We start from the raw sequence: 17,208 nt of genomic DNA, 5'->3' as shown, positions 1-17,208 counted from the left end.
GATCAATGACGCTAACCAATTTCGACCTTGTTCAACGTATTCGCGCGTTTAACACAATGAAAATCATTCGCTATGCCACATCAATTTGCTACCTCGAGCACCGCGCTTTTGTTTCCTAGTTAAGCGCAATTGCGTAAATTTATGAGGACCTTGTACCTCGCTTATATATGATAGAGGTCAATCACGAGCAAAGCAGTGCGTTTTTCGCTTCAACGTGTTACTTTGGTATTTTTTTTTTTTTTTTTTTTGACGCGAAGCATTCATTTTAATGTCGGATTGGCGGAGCATACCATGCGTCGAAAGGCACAAAGAATTTCTCGAGAATCTTATCGCGATCTTGATCGATTGCACCTTCGAAAGTGTGTCCCGTGAAAATCCTGTATTGAGATGGAGAGAACCGGGTCATCTGCAGGATATTATAAATTTTAATTTGCAGGAAGAGTCCCGTACTCAGGACAGTCTCCTGGAAATCGCGACTAAAGTTTTTAAGTACAGCGTTAAGACAGGACATCCTTATTTTATGAATCAGTTATTTTCTGGGTAAGCTATTGATAAACACATGAGCCTTGTTTAGAATAAAAATCATTGCAAAAATTATTCATAATTTGCAAGCAATGACGTGATCAACTGCTCCGAAAAGCTTAGATGAAATTGATAAGTATTGTATTTGGCAAAGTAAAGTAAGTACTACAGTAATTTGTAGTACAGAAGTTTAAGCCAGATAGATTTATCACTTTCCATACCGAAAACAATATTTAAAATAATTCTAATTAATTATTACAAATAAGAGAAAACAGTCCAACAAATAATCCAACTTTTCGGAATAGTTTCTATCAACTGTACTTTATATTTTATTACGAAATTTATTATATTTTAAAGTGTCGGTTGAGGATTATAATAATATCATATAATCATCTTTGTCATTTTAGATCTGAGAAAATTTACGAGCCAGATCTAAATAAACAAAATCTAACGCTTTTTGTAAAATGTTATATTAAATTATATTTGTAAATTTTTCTTTTTCCCTAAATGAAAATTCAGCTGTAAATAATTTGTTAATTTTTATTACAATTCTTAATTACACTGCACATGTAGAGAATTAATTATTTAGAGTTTACTTTCATGTTGCATGTTTTCTTGCTTTTTTTAATATTCGTAGAAGCATGTAACAAGTTGATGTATTGAATGTAAAACAGTTTTATGTACTTCAACATCAATTGTAATTCGATCTAAATATGATTAGAAATTTAAATTATTGAAACGACATTTACATTTAACAATTTTGAATGTGACTAATATAATATATACGCGTTATATTGGATAAAAATTGATTTAGATTGGACCCGTACGGTTTAGCCGGACAATGGCTCACCGACGTGTTAAACTGTTCACTCTATACTTACGAAGTGGCACCGGTTTTGACATTAATGGAAAGTACTGTAATTACAAAATTATTAAACATGTTTTACAAAGAAGAAAATGGTGCTAGTATTGGAGATGGTCTCTTCTGTCCAGGAGGTTCCTTCGCTAATGGTACCGCAATAAATTTGGCACGATTTTGGTTTAGAAAGAGGATTCAAAATGTGAGTAATTACTTTAATAAATAATTTTTTGATAATCCGAATCATTTGTAACTGCATTATTATCATAAAATTGTACGATAAGATGGAATAAGTAGAACAGATTTTTCGATGTTCACGTCACTCTTAAAAAATGTAATTTTGTTGTCTTATTTAGATTTACGAATCTCCTTCTTCCCCGTCTAATTTTTTTTTCCCAAAATTATATATTTATCAGACGTCTATTGTATAATTTAGAATCATTACTTTTATTAAATATGTACTGCGTTTGATAAATATAACGAATGGTTTTAATAGAATAAAAAATATCCTACAACTACAAATTGAACGTTGTATCTAATATTTTAGATTCAATAGCTAATATTATATAATAGCTAATATCTCTTATTTTTATGTCTTTTAGAATAAAACTATACCATCTACGAACCTGGTGCTTTTCACATCTGAAGATGCGCATTACTCAGTCTCAAAGTGGGGAAACGTTTGCGATGTAGAGATTGTTCTCGTAAAAACTGATGAGTATGGCAGAATGGATATTAACGATTTGAAAGTTAATATATCGGAGGAACAAAAAAAAGGAAATTATCCGTTTTGTATTACTGCTACAGCAGGTTTGTTGAGCGATGCAGTAGTAATAACGATGATATATGCATGTAAGTTTAATCGTTATTATACATTTTATTTTTTAGGAACAACGGTTCTGGGTGCGTTCGATCTTTTGATTGAGATTGCGGATATTTGTCAAGAATTCGATATGTGGTTGCATGTAGATGCAGCCTGGGGAGGCGGTTTGATATTTAGTAAGAAGCACAGTGTTCTTTTGAGAGGAATACAAAGGGCAGATTCTATTCTATTTAATCCACACAAATTGCTGGCTGTTCCTCAACAATGCTCTCTACTTTTAACTAAACACAAGAATATTTTTAAAGAAGCACATTCTAAACAGGCGCCTTATCTCTTTCAAAAAGACAAATTTTATTGTAGAGATCTAGATGTGGGGGATAAGTATTTGCAATGCGGGCGTAGACCAGATGTGTTGAAATTCTGGTTCATGTGGCAGGCTAAGGTAATTTATAAATGAAATATCTAATTTAACTCATCTTTGCTTGTGTAAAATCATTTAATTTATCTCTGACGAAAAATATTCCCTGTTCAGAAATACTCTTTCCTTAAGCTTCATGCAAGGTTTCACATGCTTCCAACACAAGATAAGTCCTACTTGTATGATACATAGGTTCCTCTTCTTCCCTTATTAATCTTTAAGTGTTAACCACTTATGCAAATATGTGAAAAACTAGCCTTGGTAGCACTTTTTCCCCTGATCTTCTTTTAATTGTGCATCTTGTACTTTGTGATTTAAGCAAGTGCAGCAATGTACCACGTATGAGATAAGGGTCTGTATGCTATGTTTCAAGTGTTTACCAGTATACTTATGCATATATTAACTTCCCCTGTTAGAAGCAAAGAATGTTCATATTGCATCTATCTCAGTGCATTTTCAAGATCATAAAAGAATCTTCTGAAATTCTCAAGGGGGTTTGACGATAGCAATGGTTTCAAGCCAGTAACTTTCGAAGTAACTTTCATGCTTTATTCGTACATTTATATTTACATATTATGTTATTCTTTACATATTAAGGATTTGTACAATAATTTTAAATATTTACATTTGAAAAATGCTTAGAAAGTACTGCCGCTATGTGTCAATTCGGAATTCATTCTCCCAAATAGGTACGTCAAATTTAGGAAGTTTCAAAACCAATACTGGGGCAAAATTAAGAATTAGTTTACTTCAGAGTGGTAGAGTTTCAAGTATTAATATCTTGTAATTATTCCTAAATGAAATTATTTTATGCTGTCTAAACCTTAGACTCATATGACACTCGCGTTCATGTCAATAGAGTGACTAATGTCTATCTATATTCCCAGTTCCTTTTATGTAGAAACGTATTATATTAAATTATATTATTATTTATTATATTTATTAACAGAGTTTTGCTAGCAATAACCACTAGAAAACTGAATAATTTTATTTAAAAATATTTCGTTTCGTTAGTTAGTGAAGCACGGAAGCACGGTGTCTTTTTCTTTTAACATCGCCGCTATTACAGATATTACGGATATTACATGACAAATATCTTTATTTAATGCATGAATCTGAATTTTGTTGCCAAAATTTTATAGTGCTTATGTTATATAGACTAAGTTATAAGAATTTGTAAATTACGATTAAGATATTTCACTTCCGTCACAGTTTAAAGAGAGAGGTACTATTTAAAAATTATTCTCTTTTAATACAGGCAAAGGAAAACTTTAAATGACTTTAATTCTAATTATTATTGTTTTACATATCATCGATCAAAATAATTTGCATAAATATCTGTAAAGAATTAAATGGACTAAAATTAAATCTATTTTAGGGGACTTCGGGATTTGAAAAGCATGTCGATCATTTAATGAGATTTTCGACTCTTTTCAAAGAAGAAGTTGAGAAAAGAGATGGCTTTGAATTAGTGACAGAACCGTGTTTTATAAATGTATGTTTCTGGTTTGTTCCACCATCTTTAAGAGTACAAAATACATTGTATGATTACAAGAAACGATTGAATGAGGTAAGTTGAATAAATTTTTTATATTTTGATTGTAATAGGTGTAGAGTAATAAACTATATTTTAAAGCAGTGAAATATTCAAATATAATACGCGGAAAATTGTTATCTCATATACATATGTATATATATATGCATTTTAATATATGTATATAAACAATTTTTTAAAAATATATTATATTTAATGTTTTAAGAATACTTGGAACTATTTTAAATCCAATTAGTTCAAGTTCCGTTTCTTATAATATATTAATTAATATAAAATAACTTATTAATTCTAAGTTATACCGATAAGCTCAGATAAAAATACATGAACTGAGCTTTAAAATTTTATATTTATTTATCCCGATTTAGAAAATGGAATTTATTTTTGTTTATATGTATTTTATTGAAAATATATTTATATAAACCATAATATAATAGTTAAATTGCATTATATCAGTGTGATATGTATTTTATCTGTATGATATTATTATGCATTTTTACAAGTTAGTTAAAAAATACTGCATCGAGGATAGACAGGACAGAAATCTAGATTTCCTATCGTAGATAATAAAATTTTGCATATTTTATCGATAGTAGATTAAAAATTCAGTCAATAATATAGATTTCTCTTCTATTAGCAGTACATAACAGCACAGATCTCGTCTGTGCAATTTAAAAATATCTATTGTTGGTAACTATTTCTGTAAAAAAAAAAAAAATTGTTCTTGAAAACAAGTCAATATTGAATAATATTAAAAAATAATACAGTGAAAAAATATATTCATTAAGAATTTACTTATTTTAATAGGTTGCACCAAAGTTAAAGGAGAAAATGACCAAAAGGGGTAGTTTAATGATCAATTATCAACCACTCCATGAAAAACCAAATTTCTTCCGGTTTGTTATTCAGAATTCAGGCGTGGATATGCAAGATATTCTTTACGTCTTCGATGAATTAGAGAACCTCGGAGAATCTATGTGATAATCTACATATATATTATGCACATAAGTGAACGTTGTTTTTAATTTTTAAATAGTTATTTAATTTATAAATTCTTGTTTAATTACATTACAAACAATACAAAGAATAGCGACATCAAATTTTCATTTGCATCTCATTTTGCATTCTATAATTCATTATCTATAATTCGTTAAAAAATTGATGCACTGTACGCTTTAATTAAAAGTTTTTTTCTCTATTTTTGGCACGAATTCCGACGTCGGTCTCGAGTCTTTATTGGTTCCCTTTCAAAAGAATAAATGAATTCCGCCCACGAAAATCAATTCGTTCCGATTAAATAGGTGAGACCTAGCAGTTCGTCGATTTGATTAAGAAACGGGCCGCCAGTAAATTTCTAATGTCAAGGTACGAAGTTAATTCGCGATTGCCTTCGTTGTAGATCGTGGTGTCGCAACGTACCGGTTGACTAATCCTGATTCAAGTGACAGCATATAGAGAAGCCCTATGTATATCTATAGGACTAAGTTCGTACTATGTGGAGCATAATAATTTGCAACCATACGCCGCACGGTTTTCCGTTTGAAACTAAGGAAATCCTTTGACGCTTTACGAAACGCGTTATCCTCGATTTGGAATTTTTAAGTAGAATTTATTATCTTTATTATCGACGACAGAGCATGCTTATTTTACTTCCATTGATGCATGAATTGTATCAGGGAAAGCAAAAATTTATTCGTATAATGTTCGTGCGCTTATTTGATTGAAAATGCTTTTGTGAATTCACTTCGAAAGATAATGGATTAAAATAAGGTCTATATTCAAACGGATTGAAAATTGATGTATTAAATTAAATCGATTGAAATTTCACGAGTTCTTAATTGAACTGTTGAATAATTTTATTTAGCGTTGCTGTTCGGTTTAACCCTAATATTTTATATTTATCTCAATCTTCCTGCAGTAGATTATAAAACGTACTAATGAAATATGAAATCATTCCATTGTATTGGTCAACTTTGCGACAATTGTTGAAATTTATGTGATTGTAATTATTAATTTATATATATTAATATTAATCCTTATAATAGGATTTTGTACATTTAAAATAGTGGAATAATTTTTTTTCTAAGTAATTTTTCATTCACATTATGCAGTCAATAAATTTCGGATATATATTACGTAGAATATATTAAGTAGATAGATTTACGTCTATGAACATTTTGATTTACGTAACGTGACTTCTTGGTAATAACAGCAACGAGAAATTGACGTTTTATACTTGTATTTTTTTTCATAAACCCATCAAAATCGATCGTTTCTTCAAAGTAGGTCTTTAGATGTCTGCAATAAAAGTTACAATGATCCAGTGCGCTAGTCCATCTATGATGCGTAATTGTTACCGCTCTGTGTATTTTTAATTAAAATGTATGTCACAGTAATTTTAGGTGCATGAAATTTGTGGTGAAAATTTGAAAATATTTAAGAGTTAATTAACCTGGGTAATACATGTTGGTAATACATCCAATTGAATTTGATTAAAAAATTCAATAAATTTTCGAATGATAAAATGCGAATTTGTAAAAGTTTTCATATGATTAAATTTAATATTACGTATAAATATTACGTAATTGTCACTGATTTTTCTGCAGAAATTTGATTATTTTATTTTTATTTTCAATTCACATTCATTTATTTATTTTTTTTAATTCACAGCTTATTTTTATTCTGCATATGTAATTTTTCTAAATGATTTTTTCAAAATTATTTTTCAGCAGCAATTGCTATTTATAGAGATAATTGTCATTATTAATATGTTGCATCAATAAGATTAAACACGCTTTCACTATTATTCTAAAATTTTTCCGATGATTTCTGTGATTTGAACTTTTCAATGTGCATACATACATATAATTCCAGAAATGTCGAATATATTCGAATATATAATAAATATAAATTATAAACATCCGCAGTCTGCTAATGAGAGATGCAACGATTAGACTCACAATCGATATGCAAGCAATATGCCTCGTTATACTAGTCTTGAACGCGTTTCTTTATCGTATTAAAATAGGGTGTGCGAGAAACCCTTTACAGGGAACTGTGCTTGTGTGTTACGTTCCTGTTCCCGAGTCACTGCTAGGGGTGCTTGCCCTGCGGATGAACTTAGATAGTAGGTTGCCGCCACGAAAGACGGTGTTAACGTCGATAGTCACCATTCGAATCGTAGAGTAACCCGAATGTCAGTCGATATCTTCAAACTCGACGGCCAGGATGGGAAGGCTCTCCCAATTCACGTGCCACAGGTATTCTTTTTTTCCTTCCATCTTTTAAATTTAATTGACAATTTGAAGTAACTGAAAGTCATTTTTGGACAAAAATTGTGTGCACAGAATATTTTTATAAAATCAATCGTTTGAATAGTAATTGTAAATTGGATAAAAAATTTGGGTTGCGAAAAACTCGTTAATAATTGTTAATTTGACTATCAGTATTGTTAGAAACAAGAGATATTTATCTTTGTATTTTTGTTTTCGTTTAAAAAGATTTTAATTTTACATTAAATCCAGAAAAATGATTTTTATAGTTTCTTGCAGACATGACGGATAAGTTTAATTCGATATGATTAATTTAATATGGTGATAGTAGTCGTTATTTGACCGTTGTAAGAGTTTGCATATATTTGTTGTTTGTAACTCTCTTATTTTTGTAACTTGATTGCTCCTTTATAAAATTTCTTTCTACCTTGTGATTTTTCTAATATTTGTCAGATCGTTTGGGATACTTTCTTTGCTATTTGCAGAATGTGGGATTCTGGGAAACGTATCGTTACGTCATGGAAGATGCAGCAGGTTAGCTTTCTTCGCTATCAATTTAATTTATATCAATTACACAGAATAATTTAAATATAACGTTTCTATTCTGAGAATCGAGACCACAAATGACAGAAAATTTGAATGTGAATATATTGTGTATGTGCATGTGTATGTGTACAAAACGTTTTCAGTGTAAAGAGACAGTCCTATCGTGATTATAAAAGTTGCAGTACATTTATTGTGGATATACATTTAATAAAAAATTAGCATATGGACAATTGTCTTAAGCATACATATAAAAATCATATGGAGAAAATATGATAAATCTATTTTTGTTAATTGTGTGACTTTTGGTATTTTCTGATTTGTTGGCTAAAAAGAAGTATGGCTTTACTGTACATTCGCTATAGTATCAACTGAAAATTTCATATATGTTTTACAGTATATGCAGTTTATAATTAAGTGATAATACAGAATTGTGTTTTATAATTTATTTATTCCTTTAATTCTTTATTCTAGATTCCAGAGTAGCAGATTGGTTTTTAATGGGCAGTCCTTTTCCATTGCTAGGAATTATATGTCTTTATCTACTCTTCGTTCTTCATCTTGGCCCTTTTTGTATGAAAAATCGAAAACCATTCAATCTAAATAGACTTATGATTTGTTATAACATTTCTATGGCAACCGCGAGCGGAACTGTATTTTACGGGGTGAGTTCATTCAATATAGCTAGTTGTACCATAAAAATAATTTATTATAATACAAACTATTAGTTAATAGTTTTAAAAAAAAACCAATAATCATATAGACAACAAGATTTAAAATTATAGCAGTCTCAAATTAAATTTTATCTGTTTCAGAACTAAACAATTATTAAATGTTTGAATCTAATCGAATTAATACCAAACCTTTTTTATTTTTTATCATTAATAATAAATTTTAACAAATTTCATAGTATTTATTGTGATCTTCAACTGAAAAATAATAAAATTTTGCTGTCTTATATTTTTAACATCTTGTTATTAATAACTGTTCTTTAAACAATGATTAATATACTTTTATGCTTGAAGTTACTTACGTCAGGCTTCACTACAAAATTTTCTTTGGGATGCGAGACTCACGTCGTTTCGAACGATCCTGAATCTTATCGTGTAAGTGCTAAAAGCATTAGAGAAACGTGAATTTCGATATTATGAGAATTATGTCGTACTTAATAGATGGCTCGATGGGTGTGGAGGCTCTTAATGTTGAAAATCCTCGAGTTGAGCGACACCGTCATCTTCATTCTGAGGAAAAAATACAACCAAGCGTCTTTCCTCCACATTTATCATCACACGTCCACCGCTCTTCTTTCGTGGATCGCGTGCAAATTTGTTCCAGGTAAATCTTTGGACATTCGTGCAAATTTGCTCTTAATTTTAATCTGATACTGGTGATTAATGCATTCTTATATTTGATTCATTGTGTTACGTACGATTAGAATAATTCGTGTTAAATTGCTAGAACTTAGTGCGTTCAATTTTATTTGGTATTTTTGTTTCTCGTATTGCTGTTCGTGACAGAAATTCAATTGAATCAAAATTAGATAATTTAATCTCAAATTCTAACGATATTTAATGGCCAAATGATACCGTAAATGAAACTCAACCTTGCATCGTTGCCTCAATAATTCGCATCGACGATATCGTTCCAACATATCCCGATTAACTTCCAAACACACCTCTCCACCGAAGCAAAGTGAAAAAAGAAAAAAAAAAAAGAAAAAAAAAACAGAGAACCCGCATGAAACTCCGTGCAAAATTAAATTGCACCGCGATGTATCAAATTACCCCGATACAAAATGGTCACGGTATAAAACACACAGAGGAACGCGAATTTCCAACAGTCGTAAATAAAATCTCCCGTTGCCAAAAATCCATTGCTCGCCCTACCCCCCGTGTAACTTTGTTCGTTTCCAAGCTTCGAACTATTTCCACCGACCCTCTCTCTTTCGGCATGTGTTAAATGGTCGTTGTTATTTACAGGCGGCATGTGGACGTTCACGATTATGCCAAACTGCATCGTGCACGTGATTATGTACACCTATTATCTGCTCGCCTGCTTGGGCCCAGAAGTGCAAAAGAGGATCGCGCCTTGGAAACAATACATTACCGGGTTACAAATGGTACGTTCCCATTTTCTATCTGACTCCGCTATCTACCACGTTGCATATACATACACACACACGCACACACGCACACATACACCATGGTCCGGAATGCATATATTGTCGAGCGGGGGTGTGTGTTTCGCTGCGCCCGTTGAATTGCCGTGCTGGGAGCGTTATTCGCTCATTTCACCGTGCACCGTCGCGTATCGCGTAATCACAAAATTACATTGCCTGTCCTGCACCGAATTTTTTTCTCCAACGTGAAATTGCTATTGACGTTTCGGGCCGGCCGGTTATACGCGACCGGCTAAGTAAATTAATCTATATAAGCGAATAACGCGTAGAAAATACCGGGGCCGATCTGCGGTGGCTGTTTCGGCCGATCGTTTGGCGAAACTGTTTGCGAAACTGGCCGATTGGATAATGGTAATAGCGTAGAATGTTGCGCGGATGTGAGGGTGTGTCGGTGTGAGGAGGCGGGCGAAATTTACGGGCTACGTCCGTATAATTTGAGAGATTTTATAATTATGGTACGACTTTTTGGTAGTGAAGTGTATGGTTTCAATATCGGTTGGGAATATTATTTTTAATTATCTGATAGATCACGAGTAGTCTTAGTCGTGGAGAGTTGAAAATTCATTGGGAACATATCATTTTCCTGCAAAAATATATTATTTGTTACGGGTTCAGTAGTAAATCCAACTTCTCACGTCGAACGTTTTCATCTTTGAGGTTCATTTGTCATCTCTGTTTGTCTATTATTCCTTATTACGATATATAAATATTCTCGTACAACGTGAATTTTCTAGTCACATCTATCGAGAGAGTTTCAACTAATGTTTTCTACAATTCATTTGCATCAAATTCGTTTGCACATACGTTTTCCTAACCCTCCTTGACTTTACGTCAGGCTCGTTCACAAAATTTTATCCTCTTGTGATTTCTTGACAAGATATCAGATTCGTTAGCACGTGATTCCTGGAGGCTTTCTGATAACGTGATCAGATTTGTTCTAGTCATCAATATTCCAAGCAGTACTTCGATTATTGATCATATTTCAATAATGAATTGGCAAACAATATTTTCTTTTGGACATTGTCTTCAATCTTTTATACTGTACGCAGTCTTCACAAATTTGATTTTCAATCGTACGATGTTTCATTTTTACATATTAGGTATTTATTAAGTCTAAATAATTTGTTTTATACAGAACAATTTCACTAAAATAATAATCAAAGACTCATTGAAAGACTAATCAAAATAATTACAAAACTTCATTAATATTCTGTTAATTTTATTATGTTTTATTGCGTAAGAAGACCTCAGTTATGAATTTCTTATAAATATTCTGTATTTCTTATTTAATAATAATATTGTGAAATCCGAAATTCTCACTTATAAATCTCAATGTCATCGTTCTTGTAACGGAGTTATAAAAGGAAAAATTACTAGATATCTCACGAGTGGAATTCTCAGTGGAATAGTATCGATAGTCAAACATCGTGCATCGGAACTGGTATGCTCTTAGCCACAGTGACTACGCTATTGAAAATTTCATTCGAGTCGCCAATCAAGCCAGGAATCGTGAGAAAAAATGAATAAAAACTGCACGAGTTTCGTTCGAGCACTTGGGGAAACAATGAAATACGGTCACGCCTCCGATCACCGGATCTCCATCGTGCAATATGTTTTCGCGAACAAGTATGGGACAGCACATAGACGTTCATTGCGATCAGGCTGTTCGAATCAGGTACAGGGTGTATAAAAATAGTTGAGCAGAAAATTGGATATGTGAGAAATGATCAACTATAGATTATTACTATATTATCAACGACTAAAATATTTATATCAAAAAGATAAAAATCTAAAAGTATGAGTACTCGTAAAATTGTAAACTTTTTACGAAAAATTACAAAACTACCGAAACTAAAAACATTTTTCAAAACGTATTACTCGCACGTTAACTGTTACTGCGTTATTTAAATAAATTATAAATTAAAATTATAAAATTAATATTAAAATCGAATTTAAATTAATATTAATATAAATTGAAATTAATGTTATATTATTTACAGATATGTAAATTGTAAATTAAAGTCGCAAAATTGACACGAAGAAATTACGAATTAAAATTGTGAAATTAATATGAAAATTAGAGAGCAACAGTTTCGGTAATTCTCTGCGTCAGCAATTCTGTCCAACGTTCTTGACGCATCCTGTACACACACGTTTCACGTTTAACGTGCACATATTGGCTCGTATTTGGCCCTGTCTAACTCGATAACCAGGTTTTTTGCAGGGAGGTTGAAAGGGTCGTAAGTGCCCGACGCGGAATTACACGTGTACTAGCGGTGATTCGATTTACGTTTCGAGTTTCGACAGAAAACAACGGGTTAGGCGCACCGAGAAAGGCAGCGACTGCTGCCGCTTTTTAATTAAATAATCCGTCGTCGGGCAACTTTTATTCCTCCGTTGGATATCTACGGGACGATTTATCGGGTTACGCGGTCGTTTAATTTCGAGTTTTAAACCGTTTCACGCTGCGACGAGTGGAACTGCAGCTTCGGGTGAAGAGTGCCACGACAGGCTAGAGTGTCATTTTACCTACAACGCGGAGAGAGGCCTTATTAAGCTCCGTTGTGCGTGAACAACGTTGTTTTCGTTTCGCGCTTCTCCTTCGGAGCGACTCGCTCTTTTCACATTTCCCTTGCATTTTTCTTCTCCTCTTTCACATTCCCTTTCACTCTCTGGAAAATTTTATTGTCTTTTATGGAAAATTTTTAGGAAACAGAGCATTTTCATCAATGATAAATTCTGAAATATCGCATCTCAGCACGAGCTCTTAATTATGCATGTATCTGCAGAATACGGATGAAAGAAAGTTGCAAGGTAGAATGAGTCACGGAAATTTCAGAATTCTTTTTAATACCGAAACTTCATTGCAATTCTCACTGATACGAATCTTTGGAATTTATTTGTAAAAAGATACAAATCGTTTGAAATTGCTAAAAGATAGTACGAATATTTCTGTGACTTATTGTATATAACACAATCTATAATTTTCTGATTAAGAAGAACAACGAATACAACGATTATTATTAACATTAGTAAAATAATATACTCGAATGAAACTTCTTTTGCCCAACATTGTATTTCATACGATTTGTTTCGAAGAAACACGAGGTTTGTTCGTTGTATCAAAAATAAAATATGTCTTCTTTTATGCTTTCAGTTCCAGTTTATAATCATGATATGTCACACGTTCCAAACTTTGTTGCCTACTTGCGAACCAAATCGAAAACCAATAGCTTATATCTACATGTCGCAGATTCTTATCATGTTTTACATGTTTTGCGACTACTACAAGAAATCGTATCTCAGAAAAAAGGCGGAGTAAAGATTTAAAGAGTCATAAAAACTGTAAGTAAACAGGGTAAGTAAACATTATAATCGCTTTTAAAAGTATCGTTTTTACATTCACATTTTCCCGAGTCAATAAATTATCAGACATTCACGTAAATTTTGTGCATTTATTCTAAATTGGACGACACATTTTGAAAATATGATCGTCTGAAAATACTCACTTCTAACAGGATTATTTCGGTAATTGCACGAAAATAGGATTTCAATCAAATATTCTTTAATTAAGCAGAAACATATTTATATTATTCACTCTTTGTTTCACGTGCCAATATTGCGACTCGATTAAACATAGAATTGTAATTATTCGCGACTGATATTCTGACCGTTATTTTAGTAATAATTTTCCTCCAAATTTACCAATTATCGTACTGTATATCAATTATCCTGTAACTTTTACAATTATTTCATTATGGCCGAACGATATCGATTACGCTGTTTTAATTTCGCCTGGAATATCAATTCGGCGTAAATTAATCATCGTGATAAATTTATACGCAAATATTACAATGATCGTCTCGTTCCAATAGCCGCTTTTTGTATCGACAGGTGATTCCGGATTACACGCTGTACGAACGCTGCTTTGAAAATCGTAGAAATCCTGCTATACCGGCCAGTTACTGTTCGCTGTTCCATTCTCGAAGAGGCGTGTCTACATGGTGATAATTTCGTGGAAAATCGTGATAGAACGAACGTGGATCACGAACGTTTGATGTATCGCACCGGCGGAACACATTAGAAAGACATGCATCGGAAAACAGGCACACGACACGACATAACACCGAAGTTGACGTATACGCATCAGAGTTGGGTGAAATTTTACTTGCAAATTCAAAATTTTATTCTACAAAAGGGGAAATATTGATTTTGTTGAGTAACTAGCACTATAAAGATCGGCTTTGCTAGTAATCTTTATCAGATATTGCTGAGTTTTGTTAAGAATCTACAAAATTTGATTTTTGTTACTTATAAAGGAAACATGAAAATAAATCTAGATAGAAATATATTAATATTTAAATTTATCGCAATTGTTTGATGATCACTAACTGCTGAAAAATACACGAAACTACAGTAACGTCATTAATTATCTAAAAATCGCATGACAGTGGTCGTTATAGTGCTAATGAACAACTGATCAAGTCGAATTTATTATGGGAATTTAGTTGCTATTATATTGACTTTTACAATTATTTTTAATGAACAATTATAATAGACGTAATAGTTTTTCATCGATATGAATTAAGTTAGTTTATTTAATTATTTTTTATTAATAAAACATTCGACTGAAATGAATATATTTAAATAATTATTTGTTTTAAACAGTACCCAACTCTGGTATGTATTTTCCTCGCAAGAGTATTTTCACTCGAATTTTTCTTTTTCCTCTACTTTCTCTTATTTTTTTCTTTCTTTTCTTGTTTTGTCTTTTGCCAGTGAGCGAGGGATCGAAATGCATTGGATTTTATTTCGCGTAATATCGAGACAGTGCTAACACTTTCGACACTATAGTGGTGATTCTAATTTTATTAAAATCCGGCAGACAGCGGATCGACATTAACGTTCGTTGAATACTTTTTTGCGGAGTGTTCTCCTTTTAGTGGTGCTCGTTCGTAGCTTAGATTCTTTTTTTATTCTCTCTTATTCTGTATCGCGATTACGCAGGACGTTGGATATTCAATATTTTCGCTTTTAGCGGTTAATTTCAACTGGATAGATCCGCGTTAGATAAACTTCCGCGTCGAGGGAATTTGAAAGAAGTTAAAATGTTAATTATAGTTCTAGTATATTCTTGTATGGACCATGTAAGTTTTGGAATTATGCAACGAACGTGTATTTTACAAATGTATTGGAAACGACAAGCTGAAATGTATGTAATAAAGAATATTAAGTTCAAGTATTTGAGCGTTGTGCATTCATCATTATAAATGAACAGATCTGTTAGCCTTTTCAGTAGTATTAGCCGTACGTGCACAGTCAGACCAGTGCAGACTAAATACAATACAAATAGACATAAGTGTATAATATATTTATTGGAGTGTGAAATTCCATGCAAATTCGTATTTTCAAAAACATAATTAAAAAAATAGAATTAATTAAAATTGCATAAAAATACTTCGAATATCTGGATATTTTATAGACATACTTGCCCACGTTGCATGCATTCTGCGCAAAACGTTATTTTATTATATTATATAAAATAATAAAACATGAAATCAAATGTATGAATGTAGCAGAAATATTTTTATGTAACTAAACAAATCTTGCTTTGCCGATACATGAACGTGTGTACTTCTAAACTGCTTGCTGGATTAATTATGATCAAAAAATATGGATGTATGTATACGTTTCAAATGAATTGTTAAGCACTTGAAAACGTAATGAAATAATAAAATGTATAAATAAGAAGAAATTGAAATATACAAATTATTAATTTTTTTATATATCACTGTGATACACTTTTATTTTTATTTACTATTTATTATTTATTTTTTATTTTTATTAATTTATTGGTGATTTACGTTAAATTAAATAATTTATCAAAGTACAGAAGGTCTCAGTCAACTTGTATTAAAGTGCGCAAGACAAAGGCGCAATTTAGATGAGCAAGTAGTCACAGACTACCAATTGTCAGACGTAACCTGTAATCAAATAACAGGGGCTATAACTTCTCAAGTTTTAACAAGTCTAACGAGTTGAACGGGTGTTTCGATTAAAAGTTACTCAACTTAATAGGAAAATATAAAATTTCTCGGTAACAACGTCATGTAAATTACTTTTATACATCCTAAATAGCTTTTTATACATTCTGTTGTTCTCTTTATCCTTTTTGTAGTTATTTAACTACTTCTCTATGCCGCTGAAACAAGTTCGACAAACAGTAAATCTACTATTATATATATATCTAGCATTTTATAAATATATTTAATTGAAACTATTACATAACATTTTATATTGTTTTTTAATTGTCCTTAATGCTTAATGCTTAACACTATTATGACTTATTAGTGTTAAGTATTTCTAATTATAATAATAAATTGTTATAATTAAATTTAGTTGTTTAATAAAAATTAAGAAATTCATTGATTCCTAAGATTAAAAATATCTATAATAACTTTCAAACTTATTTCAGAAATAAACGAAAAATTGTATTAATAAATGAAAACTAATACACAATCTTTTCAATAATGATTAATTGACATTAATTCAGAATACAAATAATTACAAATAATAACTCATTTTCAATGCTTTTCGTTGACTAAAATTGCCTACGATAATTCATACATTCCCTCCTAAAGTTTTGACGTGGTAGTATTTGAATATTATATCCCCTTTTGCGAGTACACGGTTATAGGCATCATTCTTGTATATGGCTGCGTTCCCTCTCACGGACACGCGTGTCTAAAAGGGTAGTATTATAGTCGTCGTTTTCCTGGTCGCCCAAAATTAGCATAGAGGATTAACGCGTCTGTGGTTTAAAGTCGGCACGCATGGTTGCACGCCGATAAGAGTTTATTAACGCCGGCTATTTATCTAGAAATTTTGACCGACACAGAACCCTTCACTCCCTTCCTCTGTCGAAATTCAAAGTGAATTGGTTCACGTACGAAGCTCCTCAGCTTCATCACCTCATGTTTGAGAGGATTACGAAAATGAAATTTATAAGATGAACAAATAAATGGCAGACATTTTTAACG

At 31.6% G+C, this 17,208-nt stretch overlaps 3 protein-coding genes across 3 annotated transcripts in view; 2 read left to right on the top strand and 1 right to left on the bottom strand.

The window, feature by feature from the left end:
- The window catches only part of LOC122529085, a 295,075-nt gene that overhangs the window by 121,410 nt on the left and 156,457 nt on the right, over positions 1–17,208 (bottom strand). The gene's annotated exons all lie outside the window — the stretch shown is intronic.
- Positions 184–6,566, top strand: LOC122529081 (cysteine sulfinic acid decarboxylase-like). The gene is made up of 6 exons (XM_043654865.1): positions 184–540; positions 1,337–1,583; positions 1,984–2,191; positions 2,270–2,646; positions 4,001–4,192; positions 4,982–6,566. Exons 1-6 carry the CDS (start codon positions 269–271, stop codon positions 5,153–5,155), a joined length of 1,470 nt encoding a protein of 489 aa, XP_043510800.1. The 5' UTR covers positions 184–268; the 3' UTR covers positions 5,156–6,566.
- Positions 7,075–15,551, top strand: LOC122529083 (elongation of very long chain fatty acids protein 7-like). Its single transcript, XM_043654870.1, has 8 exons — positions 7,075–7,434; positions 7,932–7,980; positions 8,464–8,654; positions 9,015–9,095; positions 9,162–9,324; positions 9,969–10,108; positions 13,326–13,526; positions 14,064–15,551. Exons 1-7 carry the CDS (start codon positions 7,369–7,371, stop codon positions 13,488–13,490), a joined length of 855 nt encoding a protein of 284 aa, XP_043510805.1. The 5' UTR covers positions 7,075–7,368; the 3' UTR covers positions 13,491–13,526; positions 14,064–15,551.

Source organism: Frieseomelitta varia, unplaced genomic scaffold (assembly GCF_011392965.1).
Source record: "Frieseomelitta varia isolate USP_RPSP 00005682 unplaced genomic scaffold, Fvar_1.2 scaffold_277, whole genome shotgun sequence".
NCBI lineage: Eukaryota > Metazoa > Arthropoda > Insecta > Hymenoptera > Apidae > Frieseomelitta > Frieseomelitta varia.
The sequence above is the reverse complement of the archived record's forward strand: the minus strand, read 5'-3'. Positions and strand labels throughout refer to the sequence as shown.

What these genes read in the sequence shown, in the direction of transcription:
- LOC122529081 (XM_043654865.1), top strand. Translation starts at nt 269, where the DNA reads ATGTCGGATTGGCGGAGCATACCATGCGTCGAAAGGCACAAAGAATTT. An exon ending in ATGAATCAGTTATTTTCTGG is followed by an intron (nt 541 to 1,336) that starts GTAAGCTATTGA and finishes AAATTGATTTAG; the next exon opens with ATTGGACCCGTACGGTTTAG. An exon ending in ACAAGAAACGATTGAATGAG is followed by an intron (nt 4,193 to 4,981) that starts GTAAGTTGAATA and finishes TTATTTTAATAG; the next exon opens with GTTGCACCAAAGTTAAAGGA.
- LOC122529083 (XM_043654870.1), top strand. Translation starts at nt 7,369, where the DNA reads ATGTCAGTCGATATCTTCAAACTCGACGGCCAGGATGGGAAGGCTCTC. An exon ending in CGTCATGGAAGATGCAGCAG is followed by an intron (nt 7,981 to 8,463) that starts GTTAGCTTTCTT and finishes TCTTTATTCTAG; the next exon opens with ATTCCAGAGTAGCAGATTGG. An exon ending in ACGATCCTGAATCTTATCGT is followed by an intron (nt 9,096 to 9,161) that starts GTAAGTGCTAAA and finishes CGTACTTAATAG; the next exon opens with ATGGCTCGATGGGTGTGGAG.